The sequence below is a fragment of the Engystomops pustulosus genome, chromosome 2 (assembly GCF_040894005.1).
Source record: "Engystomops pustulosus chromosome 2, aEngPut4.maternal, whole genome shotgun sequence".
Lineage (NCBI taxonomy): Eukaryota > Metazoa > Chordata > Amphibia > Anura > Leptodactylidae > Engystomops > Engystomops pustulosus.
The window spans coordinates 144,567,463-144,589,681 of record NC_092412.1 but is presented as its reverse complement, the minus strand read 5'-3'; the positions used below and the strand labels follow the sequence as shown (position 1 = coordinate 144,589,681).

Here is a 22,219-nt window from a genome sequence, read left to right as displayed (position 1 = left end):
CAGATTTCACTGTGTGCCCCAAATGACAGGTCTACTTTATTCTTTGGGTTGCTACGATCACAGGGATACCACATTTGTACAGGTTTTATAATGTTTTCATACATTTAAAAAAATTAAAACCTCCTGTACAAAAATTGTTTTTTTGATTTTGCCATCTTCTGGCGCTAATAACTTTTTCATACTTTGGTGTACAGAGCTGTGGGTGGTGTCATTTTTTGCGACTTTTGATGGCGTTTTCATTGCTATCATTGTTAGGACTGTGCTACCTTTTGATCACTTTTTATTAATTTTTTTATATTTTCCAAAATGGCAAAAAAATGTCATTTTTGACTTTGGACGCTATTTTCCGTTACGGGGTTAAACGCAGTGAAAAACCGTTATTATATTTTGATAGATCGGACATTTTCAGACGCGGTGATACCTAATGTGTTTATGATTTTTACTGTTTATTAATATTAATATCAGTTCTAGGGAAAGGGGGGTGATTTGAATTTTTAGGTTTTTTTAATATAATTTTTTTTTTTTAAACTTTTTTTTACTTTTACTTTAACTATTTTTCAGACTCCCTAGGGTACTTTAACCCTAGGTTGTCTGATCGATCCTACCATATACTGCCATACTGCAATATGGCAGTATATGGGGATTTTACTCCTCATTCATTACAATGTGCTGATAGCACATTGTAATGAATAGGTTAAAACGAGACAGCTTCGGGCCTTCGTGAGGCCCGATGCTGTCATGGCAACGGATCACCGCTCCCCGTGACGTCATCGGGGAGCGAAGATCCGCGCCAAGATGGCGGCGCCCATGCGGCGCCATCTTTTTGAAGCCTCCGGCAGCATTGCCGGAGGCGATCGCGGTGAAAGCACCCGCGATCGGTGCTAGCACCGATCGCGGGTGTTACCGGTAAGCCTTTGCTGCAATATGCAGCAAAGACTTACCGGCTATGGAGAGGGCTCGGCCCGCGAGCCCTCTCCATGCACCGGGACCCGGCGCGCGCCGTACTAGTACGGCGCGCGTCGGGAAGGGGTTAATTAAATAAAAAGGATGATAACAATTACACAGGGCCGGTAAGTAAGACCACTTCTTAGGTAGACTTTGCCAATTAAGGCCACCTTGCAGGCGTGTGAAGACTTGCAGTCATTCACAATCCAGTGGGGTACCTCTGGGTGATATGTAAAAATATGCTTTCCAGGATGTGATTAGCAAAACATTTCTTTTTTTGTAAGAGAGCCTCCTTAACATCACAAATAACTTTTAGGAAGCCTAATGCCATGACGTGGGATTAAAGCTAAAATGGTATATCTATGTTCCTTTTGGAATACATATACTGGTTTGACTTTAATCCCACATCATCATTCAGCATTTTTAAAGTCATACTTGATGTTAACCTTGGCAAACTTTTGAGTTTCACCAGGTATGGCCGAAGACAACATCTGAATAGAACACACATTTATAAACAAATGGACACAGAAAGGCTATGGTTGATGAGTCAAGTAATAAGAATCAGAACAATCAATGTAATGAGAAAAGCCGGAAATATTGTAGCATCTGGGAACTTAGGTGATTTTATTGTCTCTTGATTGAGATCTGTGATGACCTCACCAGGTCTGAAGAGTAGATTCCTTTAACAGTCATAAAATGGACAGGATAAACTAACTGGTAAACTACAGGTTACTTTACCTACACCTCACACACTGGGGCAGATTTACTTACCCGGTCCATTCGCGATCCAGCGGCACATTCTCTGCGCTGGATACGGGTCTGGCCGGGATTTGTTAAGGTAGTTCCTCCGACATCCACCAGGTGGCGTTGCTGCGCTGAAGTTCCCCGAAACACACTGGAATACACCGAGCTGGGCTGAGTGAAGGTAAGTGCAAGCTCTGCGACACATTTTTTTAAAAAAATGCAGCGGTTTTTCCGAATCCGTCGGGTTTTCGTTCGGCCACGCCCCCGATTTCGTTGCGTGCATGCCAGCGCTGATGCACCACAATCCGATCACGTGCGCCAAAATCCCGGGGCAATTTAGGGGAAATCGGCGCAAATCGGAAATATTCGGGTAACACGCCGGGAAAACGTCGTAAATGACCCCCACTGTGTTCTAATTATGTGTACCAGATGTCCTCCTGGAGGTGTCTATGTTGGTGAAACATGGCAGCAATTCAGAACAAGTATGAACTCTCATCATCACATCATAAAAGAAAAAGGACAGATTTACCTGGGCCAAAACAGTTCTTACCACAAAATAGAAAATTTGAAAGTACTTGTATAAAAAACTATTTCAAATCTCAGAGAGAAAGTAGGGACTGGGAGTAAATAACATAGCATGATAACATAATCATTGACACTGAAAACGATGAATGTATTGTGTGGATGTACTGTATGTCATTTTATGACTTTTAAGAAAACTTCTCTTCAGACCTGTTGGGATCATCATATCCAAGGGCCAGATCTCAATCAAGGGACAATAAAACCATCTCCCTTCCCAAGTGCTACAATATTTACTGCTAATAGTGTTTACTCTTCTGTCTTCTGTTTCTTATCATTTATCTCATGAACCACAACATTACTGAGTCCATTTGTGTACAGAATTGTGTTCTATTTAGATGTTGTCGTATGCCATGCCTGATGAAGAGACCTAAGTAGTCTTGAAAGCTTGCAATTGTCATCATCCTTTTTAGTTAGCCAATAAAAGGTATCAACAACTGAGGACTCCCAACTTTTATCTATTGAGTACATGCACATTCTAATCTGAGTAGAACCTGTCACTTTAAATGGTAATGTACTGTATACAGCATTGTTGTAGTGAAACAGTTTTGGAAGATAACAGGGTATGTTTCTTAACTTGCTTTTGCCACCTTGTATTTGCACTTGAAGCGTTACCAAAGCTGACACTAGCATTGTAATTCATATCTGTGAGCTGCTTTTTTCAGTGAGATGAACACTGTTTCCAATTTACATAACACTTACCCTGGAAAGTTTGTGTTTACTGCACAGAAGAGCAATTTATTTTGGATAATGTGCATTATCTCTCGAAGGAATACATTTCACAAAGAACAGCTCATTTTTTCCATTAAATGTTTTACCATTAAAATATTTTACTCTTTTAAGCACTGCGATGAACCATTTGAAACTAGACTATAAAACTAGAGAACCCGCTAGAATTCTTGTAGGTTTTATCCATAAATGATTTCTCCATATATGGAGATTTTTTTACCAATTTCCAGCTCTTTGAGAAATTGGTTTATTATCGTATAATCAATGTTTAATTACTGCTAATAATACAAACTTTATTTAGCAGTCAACTAAGTATTAATTTTATTTACATTTTACAAAATGTTGAATTATAGAATCCCTTCCGAGCAAAAGCTCAAAAGCATTGGATCATTATATACTGTTTATTCCCCTTAGTACTTGCTGCATGACTGTTTTTTAGCATAGCTGCATCCAGTGGCTAGCTTCTGAGGCTAGCTTCAGTGACAAGCTTCTGAGCACGAAGATCCAATGATTCAAGCTTCTGTTCAGCTATAGAGGCTGACTACATCAGATCCCCTTTCAGTACTGTAACTAGTGTGTCCTAAAAAAAGAGACCTGTGGCAAATAAACGTCATCTTATATAATTTTATATTCAATATAATATCACCGGAGTTATCATTATAACTGTAGTTTTAAGATAATACACACATCAGATAACAGTCCATTTTTATTTGCTCTAATACAAGTAATTAGTCAGACCACAAATGGAATATTGTGTACAATTATGGGCACGGGTATGTAAGAATAGAAGGATATAGTTGAATAGGAACAGGTGTAAGAACAAATGATGAGCTTATTAAGGGAATATGTGGATTAGAATATGGTGACTCTGAGTTATTTAGTTTAGAAAAATGATGAAAGAGTAATGTACAAATATCTTAATGGAAAGTACAGAGTTATTTCTAATGATCTTTCAATACCGTGGCCTGTGGTTAAGATAAGAAGGCATCATCTATGCCAGGAGAAGAAATTCTACCACAGCCACAGAGATTCCTTGCTGTAAGAGAAGTGAGACCTTTTCTGAGCAGCTTAATTTATCTTTCATTTTTAATTGATATTTACATAGTTGAACCCATTGTCGCAAATTGATGTTTTTTGTTTGTTACGTCAGCGTGTGACAACGCTAGTATCTCCGTACTAACTGGGTGATTGCTGTATTCCTTTACATGCTGCTGGCAAGGGGTATAACTTGGAGAGACTGGGTCCCATAGCAGACTTCTTTTCTCATCTTAGCTGAGGGCACTGTAACAGCTGCTGTGATTGATACTCCTGTAGTTAAAACCCTGCCATTGGCAAAGCTGCTGGCAGCATGTAAGAGCTGCAGCATGTGGGTGCCGCCATCTTGGATCAAATTGTCACCCTCTGATTTGTGATCAGAGGGGTGATGATCTGTTACCTCGACAGAATGAATTCTATGTTAGACTCCAGGACCATTCATTAAGATAGATCTGTAGGACACACAGTCAGGCTAACAGAGATCATGTACAATGCTACCAAATGAGGTGGTATAGCAGAGTGATTACACCCCATAGGGTTAAAGTACTGTAGGTGGTCTAAAAAATTTTTTAAAAAAACCTAAAAGTTCAAACCACTCCACTTTCCCTAGAACTGATAAAAAAAATAAACAAAATCATTAATATGTTAGGTATTGGCAAGTTCCATAAGTCCTATATTTAAAAATATAAAAGTGGTTATTCCTGTCACTGAAACTGAAAATTAACACCTAAATGTACAAATCCCCAATTTTTTGCCATTTTGCAAAAATTAAATTAAAAGTGATTAATAGGTTGCAATGAAACGTGAAAAATGGCACCTTCTATAGCTCTGTATGAAGTATGAAAAGTTATTAGAGTTATTAGCAGCAGATGGCAAAACTAATAAATGTAATTGGTAAAAAAGATTTTAATTTTAAACTGTTCAACATAAAAAAAATTTGCCATCCTTGTTATTGTACTAACTCAAAGAATAAAGGGGAGGTGTCATTTGGTTAACAAAGCCGTAAAAACAGAGCCCACAGGAAAATGGTGCAAATGCATTTTTTGTCAATTTCACTGCAGTCATTTGAAGTACATGGCATGAAATATAAGATACTGTCACTAGGAAGTACAATTTGTTACCGAAAAAACAAGACCTTATATAGCTTTGTATATCGAAAAATAAAAAAAGTTATGGATTTTTAACCGCTTAAGGACCAGGTCATTTTTATTTTTTGCACTTTAATTTTTCACTCCCTTGATAACTAATCTGCAGTTTAGTATGAGAGCTTGTTTTCTGTGTAAAAAAATTTGCCCTTCCTTGTGACACGTAGATCCTTTATCCTACTTATTACAGTGCTGCACTACCTTATAGTCCTTCCCAGTGACGGTTTTGCCTTGTATTGGGAAGCTAGAACAAAACTGATATTATTATAAATACCATTATATAAAAAACATGTGTGCCATTTTCACATGTAGAATATTTTTATGGCTGTCCCCATGCTCTCCAAATGACAACTCTTATATATTCTTTGGGATGGTATGATCACAAGGATACCAAATTTGTATAGGTTTTCTTATGTCTTAATAGATTTTAAAACCTTTTGTACAAAAAAGAGCTCCTTATTTTGCCCTATTGTGACACTAATAACTTTTTTATACTAAGATATACAGAGCTGATTAGTGCAGGAAAGGCTGACGTTTTTACTGCTACCATTTTGTTGACTGTATGACTTTTAAATCACTTTTTTATTTAAAATTGTATGAGTTTGCCTCCAGCAAATGGCAGCCATAGGAGCTTCCCAGAGGCCCTCAGGTGTCATGGCAATGAATCATCAACCCCTGATGATGTTGTGGGGGGGCGCTATTTGGCAGTAAGATGGCTGTGCCCACATGAAGCTGCTGTTTATGTGAAATAACATCATTATTATAATTATTATTAATAACGTTGACTGCAGCAGTTAGCAGCAGATACCAGACTTGTATGGAGAGGGAAGAGCCTAGGAGCCTTCTCTGTGTAGTCCTAAACTCTTTATTTATATATATTTACATTAGGCAGTACTTAACCAATTAAAGGAAAGGAGCTAAAAATGGAAACTCTAAAACTAATAAGGGCATAGTTAGCAAATGGTTCATAAACATTATTATTCTCTTTATTTCAACAAATTAAATTTGAAGTTTGACTCCTCAAAGGAGCATCCTGTAGCTGTTAAATACACAGTGACACAATTCATGCATCCTTTCTACGCTTACATTCAAATATTGAAATTCTCACCAGCATTGTTGTACAAGTTTACAAACATCATTAAGTCCAACCCAAACAATCTTAAAGGTCTATTCCCACGAAGACAAGTTTCTTAAATATACTCAGGATAAGAAAATAATGCATTCTCTAATTCACTGTTATTAACAAAAATCCAGCATTTCACAGATATAATTTTAACCTGTCTCTATCAGTCCTGGTGTGCACGATTTCAGTTGCCCCTGGTTTCTGACCCTGGATCTTCTGACATTAGGGGCTCTGTGGAGCTGAGCTCTTCTCTGCTTCCTGCAGTGGCCTCTTCCCCCTAAAGCTACAAGGTACCGGCACATAAGTTCTTTATCTGGGGAGGAGGAGGACGGCATATCAGATACCCGTGAGGAAGCCATATAGCGGTGGAACGTGTGGGGAGTTAGGATCTTATTCCATTTTGACCAGGTGATATGCATTTTACTATTATTTTTATGGATATTTTTCATTTGCTGTTGGTTCTATGATACTGGGCATTTGACCACATATGGAATGTTTTTCTTTGTGTACCTTGGTCAAGCCTTACATGTAAACTCATTTGATTGCAGTCAGCACTTGCACTAAAATTTATTGAGACCAGGTCCTTGCATGCATGATTCTAATATATTGTTGTCCATGCATATGAACGAACACATGCATTCATGTGCTTTTAAATGGTTGTATACTTGAGTGCTCTTTTTAGCATAATAAAGTCTGATATTTGTTTAAATTACACAGTTGTTGACCAGCCATCTATACATATCCTTCTTTTCTTTTTTGGCATTGATATTTCTCATGGATATATGGCATGTTTAGTCTTTGTTTTTGGCTCACATAAGCTTAAAAATCTAGTACACTGTTGTGCAGTGCATACATAAAAATGTGCAATTATCAGATGAAAAAATGGTTACAAGGAATATACACAAAATACGTATACAAACTTCAAGGGAATAAACAAATAGTGTTAGGGTTGGGTAACACAGAAGACGGGGATAGTGTGCCCAGAGCTCGCCCCAACCTCTGTCCCTTCCTTTAGCCCCCCCACCCCCGCTAAATCTAGGGGCAACTACTTGACGACTCGAAATAGTTAAAATACATCAAGAGCAAAATCGGTAAGCAAAGGGTAAATGTCAAAAACTAGCCGAGATCACAGCAATACAGACACAGAGCAAGTCAAACTTAATTTATGCAGCCAGAACCCCACCTCCAGAACCTGATAGGAGCTGGACAACTTTTGGGAATTAACCCCTCATGGTGCAAAACAACAAAGCACAATCGCAGACACCATGCAGAGGTACCACAACTCCCAGCAGTCCTAAGCACAAACCGTAATCAGCGTGAAGTCTTAGCAGCTGCTGCCCGCAGTGTGTGCCACAGACTGCTAGTAACGGATGAGAGTCGCCACAGAGACGCGCAGGAGGTCGGAGAATGCTGCTAACAACACCAGAAGCATCGGAGGAAGGACCAGAAATCCCAGCGTTCTCCCCTGCAAACCTGACAAATAGACTTTACTACTAAAATAGCAGACCTATTTGGTCTAGCCTGTCCAGTGTATGGCACCCCACAGACTGATAATGGGTATTTGCATAGCCCAATCATTTATAGATCATGGATTTTGCTCTCACACCCCAGATTGTGACATCACTGAGAGTGGGATGTTCACCTGCTAAGATGAAATATACAACCCCTTCAGTGAGGCACATTTTTAGGTGAGGTGTTATAAAAACGTATAAATCCATTTCATATGTCCTGTTAGTGGGGCCTTAACAACTACAAATCATGTCCAAGATGTTCAATAGACATGATTTACCAGTAGTTTTTGTTCAGCTTGTTAAAGGAACACATTATATTTATTATGCCTGGTTAAGTCATTCAGATTACATTTATTTATTTTTTCTGGTCCCTATGTGCTGAATTATTTCACCAAAACAGTTGGAGGAATTTATTGTATCAAAACCTGGGCCCATCAGACATTTCTCTAGTATTTAAATATTATGAATCACATTGTCTCTCTTTGTAGCAAATGTAAAATAAATCCTTTGGTGCTTTGATGGATAATTCTGCCCAAGCTTGTAGCAGAAGCATGGAGACAAAAATCTGCCTTATTATATAAGAGTTTTGGACAGATTAGCATGAGAAGCTCACATGGTGAAGTAAGAACTAATAGTCAAAGACATTTTGAGTATATTATCTCCACAATGACCATTTCTACAATGATAAAACTAATTGTTGCATTAAAATAGCTTATTAAATTGGAAGAACCATTGCTGTAAAATACGTGATTTTGATTCAATTTAGTCTATTCTGTTTTAATGGATTTAAGCTCATATTTCAGAGGTGTCTTTTCCATCATAGATTGTGTTCTGCTGGTGGATTAATGATTTCAATTATCTGATGAACTACCTGACAATTGAATTCTAGCCACATTTCTCTAGGGTTACACGAGATTTAATGATACCTGCGTACACACAATACAGAATGAGGTCCTTTGTTAAAAACTAGGAGAAAGTTTTTTACTTGAACATTTCCCTACGTATTACACCTACTGCATATATATGTATTGATTGAGAAGAATCCAAGTCGCAGAAGGACTAAAGGCAATTTTATCTCCACTGTAATCTTTTTGGCCTTATTTAACTGCAATCTGAGATTTAATTATAATATAAATTACATTATCATAGTTTCAGCACCTATGCGTATTCATCTGTTTAAGATATTACACTGTTTGACATGAGAAATGATAATCTTTCCCCAGCTTCCTCCAAGATTAATGTTTCATACTTTGATTCTCAGTTGCTTGTATGTTAAAGGTTAAAGCTTGAGTTTAAGTAATTTGCTCTCCACTATCAGTGTTTTTTATAATCAAAGTTTATCCTTTCATTTTTAATCTCTCTCTAGTTATTCGTGTTAAATCTTAGACCCTAGGCATCAAAAGATGAAATTGTTCAATAGCTCACTCTAGAATTATGCTTACCATAATGACGTTGTCTGGAAGCAACGAACATCACCAGAATAGCACCCCACAGAGCCTTCAGCATGCTTGTATTGATGCACCCATGACACATTGATGTAAATGCAACCAGCAGCTTTGCACTTTAAATGCGTAACTGTGAAGTTACTTGACAAAATGTTTTTAGTAAAGCTGTAGAGAGCCTTTGACAACAATTCTAATGATACCTGTATCATGTGTCTTTCTACCTTGAAGGAAGACTATCTGTAATATCAGTACTTTCAAAAGATGAGGGTCATCAAGCACTGTGTTAAAAGTTTCCAAACTTTATTCTTCAAATTTATCTATTTCGAACCTCCTCCTTAAAAGTTTTTTTTTTTTAATTTTGCCACTATACTCTATAGAGGCTGCCCCCTATATGCTGATCATCCCTTTCCTGTGCCAAGAGGTCTGTTCAAAGAGGTTGCACTGTATATATACTGTGCTGGGTGGGCAGTGTTCATTTAAATTCATTAAAACTGATTGGGAGTCTCAGCTTTGTCTTTATTTATGCATTCAAACTTTCATGCATACACATTTCTACTTTTCAAACTTTCAAAAACAAACAGCATTGCTACATACCATTCCTAATATGTAATTGGATAACCTGAAGCATGTGATTAGCCATTGGCTTATGATATCACTCAAAGTCCTAGAGTTTTCTACATGCTGCTGGGTCGAATATTCTCCTGCACCCAGTCGCTACTGATCAGGATAATGCACAAAGACAGCCAGAGGGACAAGGTAACTAACACCCCTGCTAGCTGGCAAATGGTTAATGAGTGTAAATTGAGTGTAAATTAGAGACTTGCCTATTTCAGATTAGTGCAAAGCTAGGCAAAAGCTTTTATACTTTACAATTGTACTTTAAAGCTGAAATGTGTTGCGTTTGGTTTACATATTATTCAGATTGAATCATTTTATAAGGGAGGAGAGATCACTCCCTTTTTTGCTAGCATACGAGATTAGTCTTTTTATGCAAGTTAAAGGGGTATTCTCGTCTGGTCATTAAAATTCAGTTTCATTAATCTGCCATATATAAACATTTCTTCAATTAGATTTTATTAAAAAAAATTTACCTGTGTGAAGAAAATTTCTCATAAATGTAGTGATATGGTCCCTTAGAAACAAGATGGCTTCGTCGGATACGGCCCCCTCTGATGGAGGGATTGCACAAGGAAACAAAAGTTTTTGTGTATAAAATGTCCAGGAGTTACTACATGTCCCGCAGCCGACTTGTGGTAATGAAGCCAGGAGGTCAGGCAGGACTCAATATCGCATGTCTGGCCACTGCTGCTAGAGTGTGGGGTGGTCGTATCCGAGGAAGCCATCTCGTTTCTAAGGGACACCATTACTGCATTTATGAGAAATTATCTTCACACAGGAACATTTTTTTAAATAACATCCAATTGAAGAAATGTTTATATATAATATTAAATCTAAATGCTGAGATGAGAATACCCCTTTAAGCTGTTTCTTGTGATGTATGATCCAGGTACCATGTTGACCTAACTTTATATGTAATCAATAAACAGTGGGGCAGATTTACTTACCTGGTCCTGTCACGATCCACCCACGCGTTCTGTGTGGAGGATTCGGGTCTTCCAGCGATTCAGTAAGGTAGTTTCCCCTATGTCCACCACGTGTCACTGCTGCGCTGAAGTTCGTTGGAGTTCACTGGAAATAGATTTTAAGTCAATATATTTTATACATTTAGTGTAACTACCTTTACATATATTTTACTATGATAGGATTGCTTTGATGGAAAGTTCTTCAAAAGGAGGATGAGCATTCTATCTGATCATTCTATAGGAAGCCCAAATGTTTACTTCCGGTGGACAAAAATCTGTCCCTGTTCATGTGATGTCACAGCTCGTTATATCACACAGCTCTGATTACTCTGAGGGATACGGACCCTGCATCTGTGTGACACTAGATAATTATAGGCAGATTTGTATCTACTGGAAGGAAACAATAAAGCTTCCTTTAAAAAGAAATGTCCAGCAGTGCCCCCCTTTATAGAAATATCCAGCAGTTTCCATGTAATAAAATGTCCTGCACTTCCCCTTCATGATAAAATAATAAACTTAGTACTCACCTCTGGTGCTCACCCCTGGCGAAGGACAGAGCTCAGGATGTGAGTACTAATTATTTTTTTAAATACCCGGGTATAAGCCAAATGGGGCTTTTTTAGCACATAAATTGTGCTGAAAAACTCGACTTATACTCCAGTATATATGGTACTTATATCGTGTGTTTTTGCAGTTGTAATATGTCTTCAAAGAGATTGCGGAACTAGACTTTTAAAGGGCAAAATCTAGAGAATAAACATAGATTTGAAAGGGAGTCAGGAATAGAGTAACCAAAGATTTTCAATGGTTGATCTAACTTGATCCATGCAGAAGCTCAGGCAGCATTGAGCAAAGAGGTAGGGGAAGGAGGTGCAGTGAGACTTTATATTGCAAGACAGAATAGTAAATATGTTAAGTTACAATATTTACTCCCTTTTTTGTTCATTTGAACCTCAACTATATTTTTATCATTCTTATTTGATAACCTTTGAAGATCATTTTATTAATTCATAATAAAAGTATTACCTCTGTTTAATATAAGCCTAATAAAAGTTAGGTTTCATCCTGTTTTCCATTATCACCAGTAATTTAATTATTCATTGCCCTGCATTTTGGTGGTAAGGAAAAATACTATTCTTTTTATTTTTATTTCTTTGTTTTTATATTTTTTATTTTGTTGTTTCTACAAGAAACAATGGAAAAAAATACTTTGTTTATATAAGCTTTAAACCCCAATGACCTTCAAAACACCACATATATTCCATATGTAATTTTAATTCTGGATGGCTTCCAAAAAATAGATTGATATTTCACATTTATAGAATGGGCTAAGGCCTTGGTAGATATTTCTTTTCATTAGGAAAAAGTACATATTTTAAGGCAAGTTTTTAAAAATCAATAGGCAACCATCACTTTCTTGCATTAAACTGATAGAATAGATACATATTTCTTGTTATGGTTTTTGCAAGCAAACAAAACCTCAATAATATGTTATAAACCATTGTATTCTGAATTATTGAAATATTTGCCAATGTAAATGTTGCTAATATAGTAGAATAGAGTGTCTAATAGAGTCGCAAATAACAACACCAATACATTCGAACCCTGCATGCAGGGAGTCCCTGGTGAAATACCAGATGACTACTGATTGGCTACTGTGGAGGACAGTTTACTATATTGACTTCTTTGGTGTCCCTAGTCCTATTTTGGCTGCTTCAGGAACAGCAGTTACTATTAGCTACTTTGGGGCCCTAGTTTTGGCTGCTGCAGGGGACACTTTTGGATTATTGGCTACTGCAAGAGCACTGTTACAGTATTGGCTATTTTGGGGGCCCATACATTTTTCCACTAATGAGGTACTGTGACTATTATGGCTGCTGTGGGGACCCTGTTATTACATTGGCCACAGTTCAGGTACTGTTATTATTTGGTGTCTTAGCATACTGTTACTTGTAATCTGTGGGGAAACCCTATTTAGGATCATGAGTAAAAATCATACCACTTGATATTATAATTACCTATGGAGTCTGTGAGGAAGCCTAATCTGTGCAGCAGCTAGTTGGGTAACATATTGAGGGCAGGTTAGAGGGAAGTATTGTAGAGAGTCTAGCCATGAGTTTGCCAATCTGCCATTTGAGGAGAGTGGCAACTCAAGAGTGTCACTACTGTAGCAAGACACTGCTTCCAGGGAACTTTTGGCTCCACTATGAAGGGAAAAGTTAGGTCTCACAGTTTTTGATAGTAGAAGACTCTATTATTATGGACATTGAGTGTGCAATCAAAGATCAGTAATACCGAACAGTGGGGCAAATTTACTTACCCCATACCCGAAGTTCACCGAAAGTGCATTGTCCAACAATAATGCATTGTGCCGTGATTCACTAAGATCATGCACCTGGTATCCTGCATGTGTCCCTTCCCCACTTAGGTCCGACAGAGTTCACCATCTTTTTAGTGGTGCATGTAAGTTCTAGGGCTTGCAACACAATTTGAAAGTTAAATCCCACTCTCAGTCCGAATCAGTTGGATCATCAGATGGCACGCCACCAATTTGTGTTGCATGGAAGCCAGTGCAGCTGTGCCAAAATCTCAGCACAGGGACCTGTTAAATACCTGTCCAAACCGTGCAATCCCCGAAAAAGGTGCAAAGTCTGACTAAAGTAAATGAGCCCCAGTGTGTTGTTTGCACGGTGCTCTGGTTCAGCATACTTTCAATCTGGTAGATGAAGACTGTAATGGAAATAATTATCCAAATGTCTGAATTTCTTATTTTTTCCATTTCTTCACACATTAAGAAGTAAAAAGGTCATACTTTTACCAAAGTAGTATCAATAAAAATGTTTAGAATTTTTTAAGGTATTAAAATATAATAAACGTACATACATTTGTTATGTCTACGATCAAATGAAATAAGGAAGTACAATTTATTAAACAGAGGCCAAGCCCTTACACAGCTCTGTAAATGGAAACATAACAAAGTTATAACTTTTGGAGGATGGGGAGTAAAATATAGAAATGCAATAATGGAAAAGGGCTGGGTTCTTAAAAGTGTAAAACGTATCCTGCTCAATCACAAAGTAGTGATAATTAACCCTCCATTAGAACAAAGCTCAACAGTTCATATAAAATCTAACTTTTTTGGTGATAATGGTGCTTAAATCCTTGTCCAGACAAAAACACAGCTCACAACAATTAAGGTATAACTAAAATGCCAATCAGGGAATGGTGTAGATTTGTACATTAATTTACAACATTTTGAAAATATCTTGCCCATCTGGATTATCTTGACAAATATGGCTGTGTTAAATAAAGTGAAAAGTGGAGTGAGTAGCCATAAATTGAAAAAAGATACCACAATTCTTGACATTTATATGTCAGAAAACTGACATAACTATAATTATACTGTAAAAGCTAATTACCATATTTTTTGGACTATAAGATGCACTTTTTAACAAGAAAAAAAGTGCCTGCATCTTATAGACTGAAGGTCAGTAGGATCTAGCACTGCCAGACCCAGATGATGCAGCGCTGTGTGTGTAACTGTATGGATGATGCAGCACTGTGTGTGTAACTGTATGGATGATGCGGAGCTGTGTGTGTAACTGTATGGATGATGCAGAGCTGTGTATGTAACTGTATGGATGATGGAGGCTGCGTGTAACTGTATGGATGATGCAGAGCTGTGTGTGTAAATGTATGGATGTAGCAGATCTCTGTGTGCTGTGCTTTATTGCGAACAACAGAGATATTTTAATTGGTGTAAAATATATTTTCCCTTTTTTGGAAGCCAAAATCTGGGGTGCATCCTATAGTAAGAAGTGCATTATAGTCTGAAAAATATGGGTAATTTATAACTGTAATAATATCATTTTAACACAGTTATGGACATGTGCCAGATCAATGACCTTTCCTAAGAATAGACAATGTGCAACAGTGTAAAATGTCATCTTTAGCTTGACTTCTTAGCTAGACACTTCCCCCTTCACTAGCTTCATCATCAGTTTTAGTTAAGCACTAATATGGCAATATGTGAACTGTTATGTTTAGCCTGTAAGGAGCAGTTCCAAAATTTTCACTATAAATAAAGTTACTTGGATGCTCTAAAATAGGAAGAGTAACAAGGTACCTTGTGTTACCTTTCTTTCTTATACGCACCCCCACCATCTCCCCCAGGATGGATGGCCCTATCGCCTCCATGTTTCTCAATTTTAACTTCACACCAATAGACAACTGAACATAAACAACTTAAACCCCTTGCAATGACAATACATGCCCTCCATTGCTTATCATCTAAACAAAGTATGGAAAAATATCTTTATTAACAGTCTGCAATACCTGCTCGATATCCTGCTCAAGAACTTACAATGGACAGAACATTATTGTTAAATTTTTTATTAAATGTACTTTGCTTCATTTACTTTTTACTCACCACTGACTAGTCTTGCATTCTTTGTCCCAGCCACTGAAAGCCAAAACACTCACAAAGCATAACACAGCCACAGCTATGTTGCACTGCAGAGATGATATTTGGCAGGTAGTGTGGAGTGCCAGGTTTCCCCTCAAACTTTTAGAATTAACGGGTTGGCCACTTTCAGTAAACAATTGAAATTTTTTGTACATTAAAAGTTATACAATTTTTCAATATACTTTCTGTATCAATTCCTTAAGGTTTTCTAGATCTCTGCCTGCTGTCCTGCTATAGAAAGCTTCTCTATTTACTTCCAGTGGGAAGCATCTGTCCATGGTCATGTGATATACATTCAGGTGCAGGAGCCGTTATTATCACAGAGAGTAATAGAAGTTGTGTGATAATAACGGCTTGTGCACCTGCATGTACATCACATCACCATGGACATATTGGGGGATATTTATAAGGACCTCTGCGCACCGCCAGTGGCGCAGAGGCCCTGAAATAATCGCAAATGCTAGCTTATTGCTAGCTTTTGCGATCATTTGCCCCGATCCGCCACCTTCACGCCAGTGGGGCGTGGCCGGCCGAGCGGAGGGCACGGCCGGACGGGAGTGGGCCGGCGCGTTACAGTCCCCGCGCCTGCGCACTTGCTGCTGCCGGTGACTTTTCATACGTGATAAGTAGCCGGTTGCGTTCTTTTCTACGCCAGGCCCTGCCTGGCATAGGATAAACGCTGTGCTGCAATCAGCCCCAATACATCAAGAGGCAGAAGTACATTGGAAACTTGTATAATTTTTCCTTACACAAACAATATCAATTAGGCCAAAAAGTGGGTTAATTTATGCCAAAGGCTTTCCCCTAATGTATGTATTGTATAACACTCTCATTATGTTTCTCTTGAGATGTTTCACCACTTTCGCAGACATACCATTACTGAAATGAGATTGTGACAATGCTAAATATGCCTCCAATTTTATTATTATCTATACACTAAATTCCATAGCACTCTACAGAACACTGTAACAATCACAGAAGTCAGTGTACTAAGTACAGGGGAAGATATATATACAGGCAGTTCCCTACTTGAGGACACCCAACTTACAGACAAACCCTAGTTAAAGATGGACCTCTCTGCCCACTGTGACCTTCACGTGAAGCTCCCTGGAAGCTTTACTATAGTCCCAAACTGCAAAGATCAGCTGTAAAGTGTCTGTAATTAAGCTTTATTGCTAATCCTTGGTCCAAATACAGCAAAAAATTTTGAAAATCCAATTTTCACTGGGGCAAAAAGCTAAATTTGGTCTGGTGTCTACAATTTTAAAATATACAGTTTCGACTTACATACAAATACAACTTAAGGTCAAACCTATGGAGCCTATCTTGTGCGTAACCTTGCCTGTATTGCCTGTATATATATTTAAAGAAATAAAAAGTCACAAGAGAATTGACCTGTAGGACTAATGATTGTGATCCAGCAGGAATCTGTGCACTGGGTTAGATGACATCCCAAGCAAACCTTCCCTTTATATGAATGTCAGGCTAGCTCAACCTCTTAATAGCACATTTAGCAGCTGCTGATGTAACATTTTGATATCTGTCACTAAGCTTGAAATGAATGACAACTCAGAATCCAATTCTCCTTTTGCATTAATTTGGTTTTATGTGCAGAATTCTAAATTGAGCTATAATATGGCAAGTCAGCGAAACACAGAAATTCCTGGCATTTCTTCTCTTTAGTGAAAACATGTTCAGTGGATGGATCTAGTAACTCGAACAAAGTTAATTAACCCCTGTCAGCTTGTTAGCACTGAAGATTCAGAAATTTTAATGTAACACTTTAAACTACTATAAGTTTAATTAAATTTTCTGGCAAGGTGACTATGCACATTCAGATATGACTCCTAGGAGATGCATATATTAGCTGCTATGTAATGTAGAAGAAATCCATGTAAATTGCAAGTAATAATTAATTTCTACTATCTACTATTATCAATTATATTTTATGAGTTTTTGTCCTTACTATGTCTATATTACCTTAAAACTTGAAGTAATTTGGTGTATTTATGATCCTGGTATTCTCTCAGTCACCTCTATGTGTCAAAGATACTATGCAGTGTAGGCTATATTATTGTTTAGTATTCTGATTGTAATTTAAATGGAACAATTCTTTTGTTTCAATTATATTTAGATTTTTGTTAAGGATTAGTAAAAGCAAAGTTAACAGCAGACAGTTGACCTATTGATTGAAATTCCAGGTCAATTGCAGTCCTGTTGGTATCAGAGAAAGAAACTAAAGATGTCGGAATGGCCCAGCTAAGCACCTGACCTGAATCCAATAGAAAGTATAAGGAACTAAAGGAGCTTACAGAAATGTATGGGTTTCAAAAGTGTTTGTGTAGAAGAATGGGCAAAAACCATACCCGAGCAATTCATACAAATATGCAAGACTTTCATCTTTATTTAAATCCGGCTGATGTGCCCCTCCATCTCCATGTCCCCATTGCACTTCTAACCCTCCTGCTGCCTCCTCTGGCCCTCCTTTCCTGATGACATTACCTTGGTTTTGAAACAGGTGGCAAGAGGGGAGCAGGGGATGAGAAGGCAGCCTAATTTACAAAAGATGTTCAGTACTTTTTTTTCCTGTTCAATTTCTCATTATTACACATAACCTAATTTATATAAACCCATGGTTTGTTGTCTTTGCTATTGTGGACTGGGTGGGATTTTATACTTGGGGAGAATTTCATGTTGAAATATATTTACTTAGAAAATTGGTGATGTGTTCAGAACTTATTTCATCCTCTGTAAATGCAGCAACAGAACTAAGCTAACTTTGATGCAACACCAGAACAAGCTGATATAATGCCAGAATCACAACATACTACAGTACATAGATATTAACTATGACAACTCACTTGGATAACTATAATACAGTTCTTAGAACAACCATTTACTGCACACAAAAAAACATACTGTGCACTTCCTATTGATATATCCTGTTAATCGTTATATGTGCTGCCCATTACAAACTGTAAAAAGTCCCCATTCAATGCGGTGATCAAGAAAGTAAATTAAAGTCAATCTTGGCTGATGGACAGTCCTGGCCACCCCACTTAATTGGGGTTCAAATTACACAAAATTTAATTAAACTGACACAAGACACTGTGGGGGTTATCACCACGCTGTCGGGTTTATTATACCCTTTTTTCAGGCTTTTTTGTTGCAGATGTTATTATCTCACTTGAGACAAAAAAGTCTTAACTGATACTCAACAAGTTTCAAAAAGTAGTACAAGAAACCATTCCAAGTATCATTTTGCTTAATTCTCTACTTGATAATCTGAACATTGGTTTCCTTATTCCTTTCCTTGATTTTCACCACACCCATCTAACTCTTCTCTAGTAAAAATTAATCCACTATGATAGACATAATCTTTCCCCACTCTTATTGCTGCCCTGTTTGATGTCAGAGAATCTTCTTCTGGTTTAAGCTATCATATGGCACATCATATAAAGTTTGTGGACTTGTGCCTGCTATAGTCTTGTACTAATCTAGGTAATGTTCATTATGTCTTCTGATAACTTTGACCCTTTTGCCTGATTAATTGACTATCCAATTGCCTAGTAATTTTTACTACATTGTCATCTTGGTTTTACAACTATCCCTCTATTTTTGTCTATTGTCTTGTCTTTGTCTCCATGTTTGCACTATGGCACAGGAAGAGAATATCGACCAGTTATCTACTACCACTTAGGGAAGGTAGGGCAATTAGACTGGGTTACTGTGTTCGTTAGTTCTTTCCTTAAGGATTCTTTTTGTCAGTATGATACATTTTTTCTCTAGCAGACAGAGATTAAGGAACTGAAGGAGGAGATCAGTAGTTTCCGAGACACCTAAACTACCCAGACAATTATTGCAGGGTCATTCATACTCAGTCTGTCTAACTCATTCTGAAATTAGGTCTAATCATTAGATCGACTTGACACTTGTCTCAAGGTTTTTATGAACTGAGTAGCTGCCACATAGTTGTCTTTTGAATTTTGCTTAGTTTTAACTTTTTTACATACAACAGCTTAAAGGGATACGTTTTTTTGTTTATTTAGACCTCAGGGGCATACAAATACTGAAAAATGTTTACTCACTTTTCACCGTTTCTCTGTTGCAGTGTCTCCCATCATCATACTGGGTCAGCTTGAAAACAACATTATCACCAAAAGTCTAGTTTAAACTTACCCACTCTTGAATATGAAACATCTAATATTGATCCCCCTGTAGGCAACTCTCAGGCTCATTATTGCAATTATAGCATTATTGCAACCCTAAACACAATAAGAGGTGCAAACCAAAATATACTAAATCCTCCAAAGAAAGACCTACTTTTATGACAATTTTGCAAGAACAAGTTGAATCTTCACCAACTCTTCTTATTACAACTCATAACGACCCCATAATTTCAAACCCAACCTTTCTTCAGGCATAGTACAGTCTATGATACACCAGTGCAATACACCTTCACAGAGTAACATTGTATCTACTACACCATCCCTTACTTAACAACCATTGTCTGCACATCATGTTTTTAATTTTTCGCCTCAATTTCACTGAATTGGTCAAATCTCACTTTGCATGACCTATTAGTCAAAATGCAGTAATTTATAATCATACATGCAAAAGCTCCAACTCCAACCAGGACCCCTTCATTATTCCTGCTGATCTATATATCAATGAAGGGATTTCTATTCCATGCCCCTCATTGATCAGTACTACATCTAATTGCTGTTTTTAAGAGTTTGGAACTACACGACCTGCAACTTAGCTCAACAAAATAATAGATCCAAAAGAGACAAAAACAAACCACCAAGAAAAGATTGCAAAAAAAAAGATCTTCAAACCCTCAGTAATTTCTTCGGGTAATCGGTCCTCCACCCGCGCTGCAGTATCTACCCACTTGATAAAGGAGTCATTGTAGACTCCGAAACGCGTTGTGTTCCTGAGATACATAATAATAAAAATACCCCCTTTTTGGATTCATCTTGTGTATGTTACCTATCTGTGTGCGCAGTTGTGAGGCAAGTACCCTTCCTGCTCTACCGACTACGCTTCCAGACCGGTTTGGCAACCGTGTCTCGACGACCCTTGTCCACGGGCAGCACCAGAAGACACTAACCTTCTATACCCTCATTAGAGTTGTGCCTAAAATAGCACAACCACATCCGGTGAGCCTCTCTCCATTCATCCTAGTCAGCACTACAAGCTACTATCATACTACTCTATGAGCGCTTTTCTGGTCTTTCCTTGTCCGCCTTTCTATACGACAATAAATATTTAATTTGTCTTCATATACTCTATCTACTGATGAGTTGTCCCTTCTTCAAAAGGCTTAAACTTTTGTCCTTCCCCTGTTACTTATGCCTTTGAACTCTTTATAGATCTTAATAAATTCATTAGAAAATTGACAGTCAGAGACTGTGACAGGAAGGACATCTTCAAAACTAAACCAAGGGCTTCTGATGATACAGTAAGACTAATTACGGTGTACAACAATCAACTTTAGAAAGATAACCAGCGCTTCAGGAGACTGCTATCCAATAGATTCTTTCTTTATTACTTTCCAATAAAAGCATTTTTATGGCAAAGTGCATAGGCATATATGACACAGCATTTCAGGAAAATGACCTACGCGTTTCGCTTATGCAAGCTTAATCATGGTCTACTTTCATGTATGATCAAGAAGCAATTTAAAGACCGTGCTCCCTACTGGTGTGTAACGTCAGAAAATTTACAGGCAAAGAAAAACAGATTAACTCATGGATCCCAAGGAAAGCTGCTCAAGGCTACTGACTCATCGAAAACTGGCTATAGGTTAACATAAATAAAAACTTGTATAAGAACTCATGCTTGTGTGTCACACAAATCCACCCCTTTATAGCTGCAAACAGTCACAGACTGATCCAAAAGGTCCCAGATAAAGTAGCTCTCCTGTATTAGCTTGCCTCCATGGTTACTCAGCGGTTACCGAGCAGAACGCTGTGGCTGATATGGTTGGTGACTTGCAGTATACACAAGTAAGTAAATTATTGATTGGACACTGTATCCACCCACTTCCTTTATCTACTAATATATTTGTGAGTATACCAAATAGCAAACTCCACCCCTGAGGAAGCCACAGAAGTGGTGATACGGGTGGGGCTTCTTTTCCCTCCCCCATTTATATGTTGGTGACGTATGATGTTGCACATTCAGTGAACATTTTGTTCTGTTTTCTCTTATCTATGTTGCTTTTTCAATACTTATATTTATATCAGTTGTTCTACTAGCATTCATTTGGGTTTTTTTGAGACATATGAGATTGTATAACAGACACTGTTTGTGGAGTTATACAATTAACATTTTCATAGTGCATTATACCTTGTGATCAGTGTCATTTAAAATTTGTGGGGGTTGTGGTCATTAGTTTATTTTACCAGACCTTTGGGATTCACGCATGCCATTCATGTGTTTTTAATTGTTTTTATGTGTATGAAATAAAGATATATAGTCATCTTCTATATTTTTGGGTATTTTATATATACACCAGTCTTTTCTTGTTTTTCCCATGAGCAATCTGAGGATATCATTTGCTGGTCCAGTCCCTGAACCTCCCAAAAATGTTCAAATGTTATAATCTTTTATTGTGTTTAAAAAATAAAAACAATAAAAATGTTGGACAGCAACACATTTGTAATGTCTTAGACTATTAATCTTAGATCAAATATCAAATTCCCCATGATGCTACATTACGTGACTAGGCATATAGCCTTCCACCTTCAAATTACAGAAATACTCCAAAATATCAAATGCACTACCACAGAAAAACAGGAATTACACCGTTCTTAATATAAAACAATGCAAACTTTGTTATACATATTAAAAAATCACATTATATACCATTGGTGCGAGTAAGAGAACCCAATAAACAAGTCTGAACTG

General features: G+C 37.6%; 1 protein-coding gene across 1 annotated transcript in view; it reads right to left on the bottom strand.

The window, feature by feature from the left end:
• Positions 1-1,355: 1,355 nt before the first annotated feature.
• LOC140117057 (uncharacterized) overlaps positions 1,356-22,219 on the bottom strand; it is a 54,652-nt gene continuing 33,788 nt past the window's right edge. The window contains exon 2 of the mRNA XM_072133487.1: positions 1,356-1,436. Coding sequence (XP_071989588.1) covers positions 1,356-1,436 — 81 coding nt within the window. The remainder of the gene's footprint in view (positions 1,437-22,219) is intronic.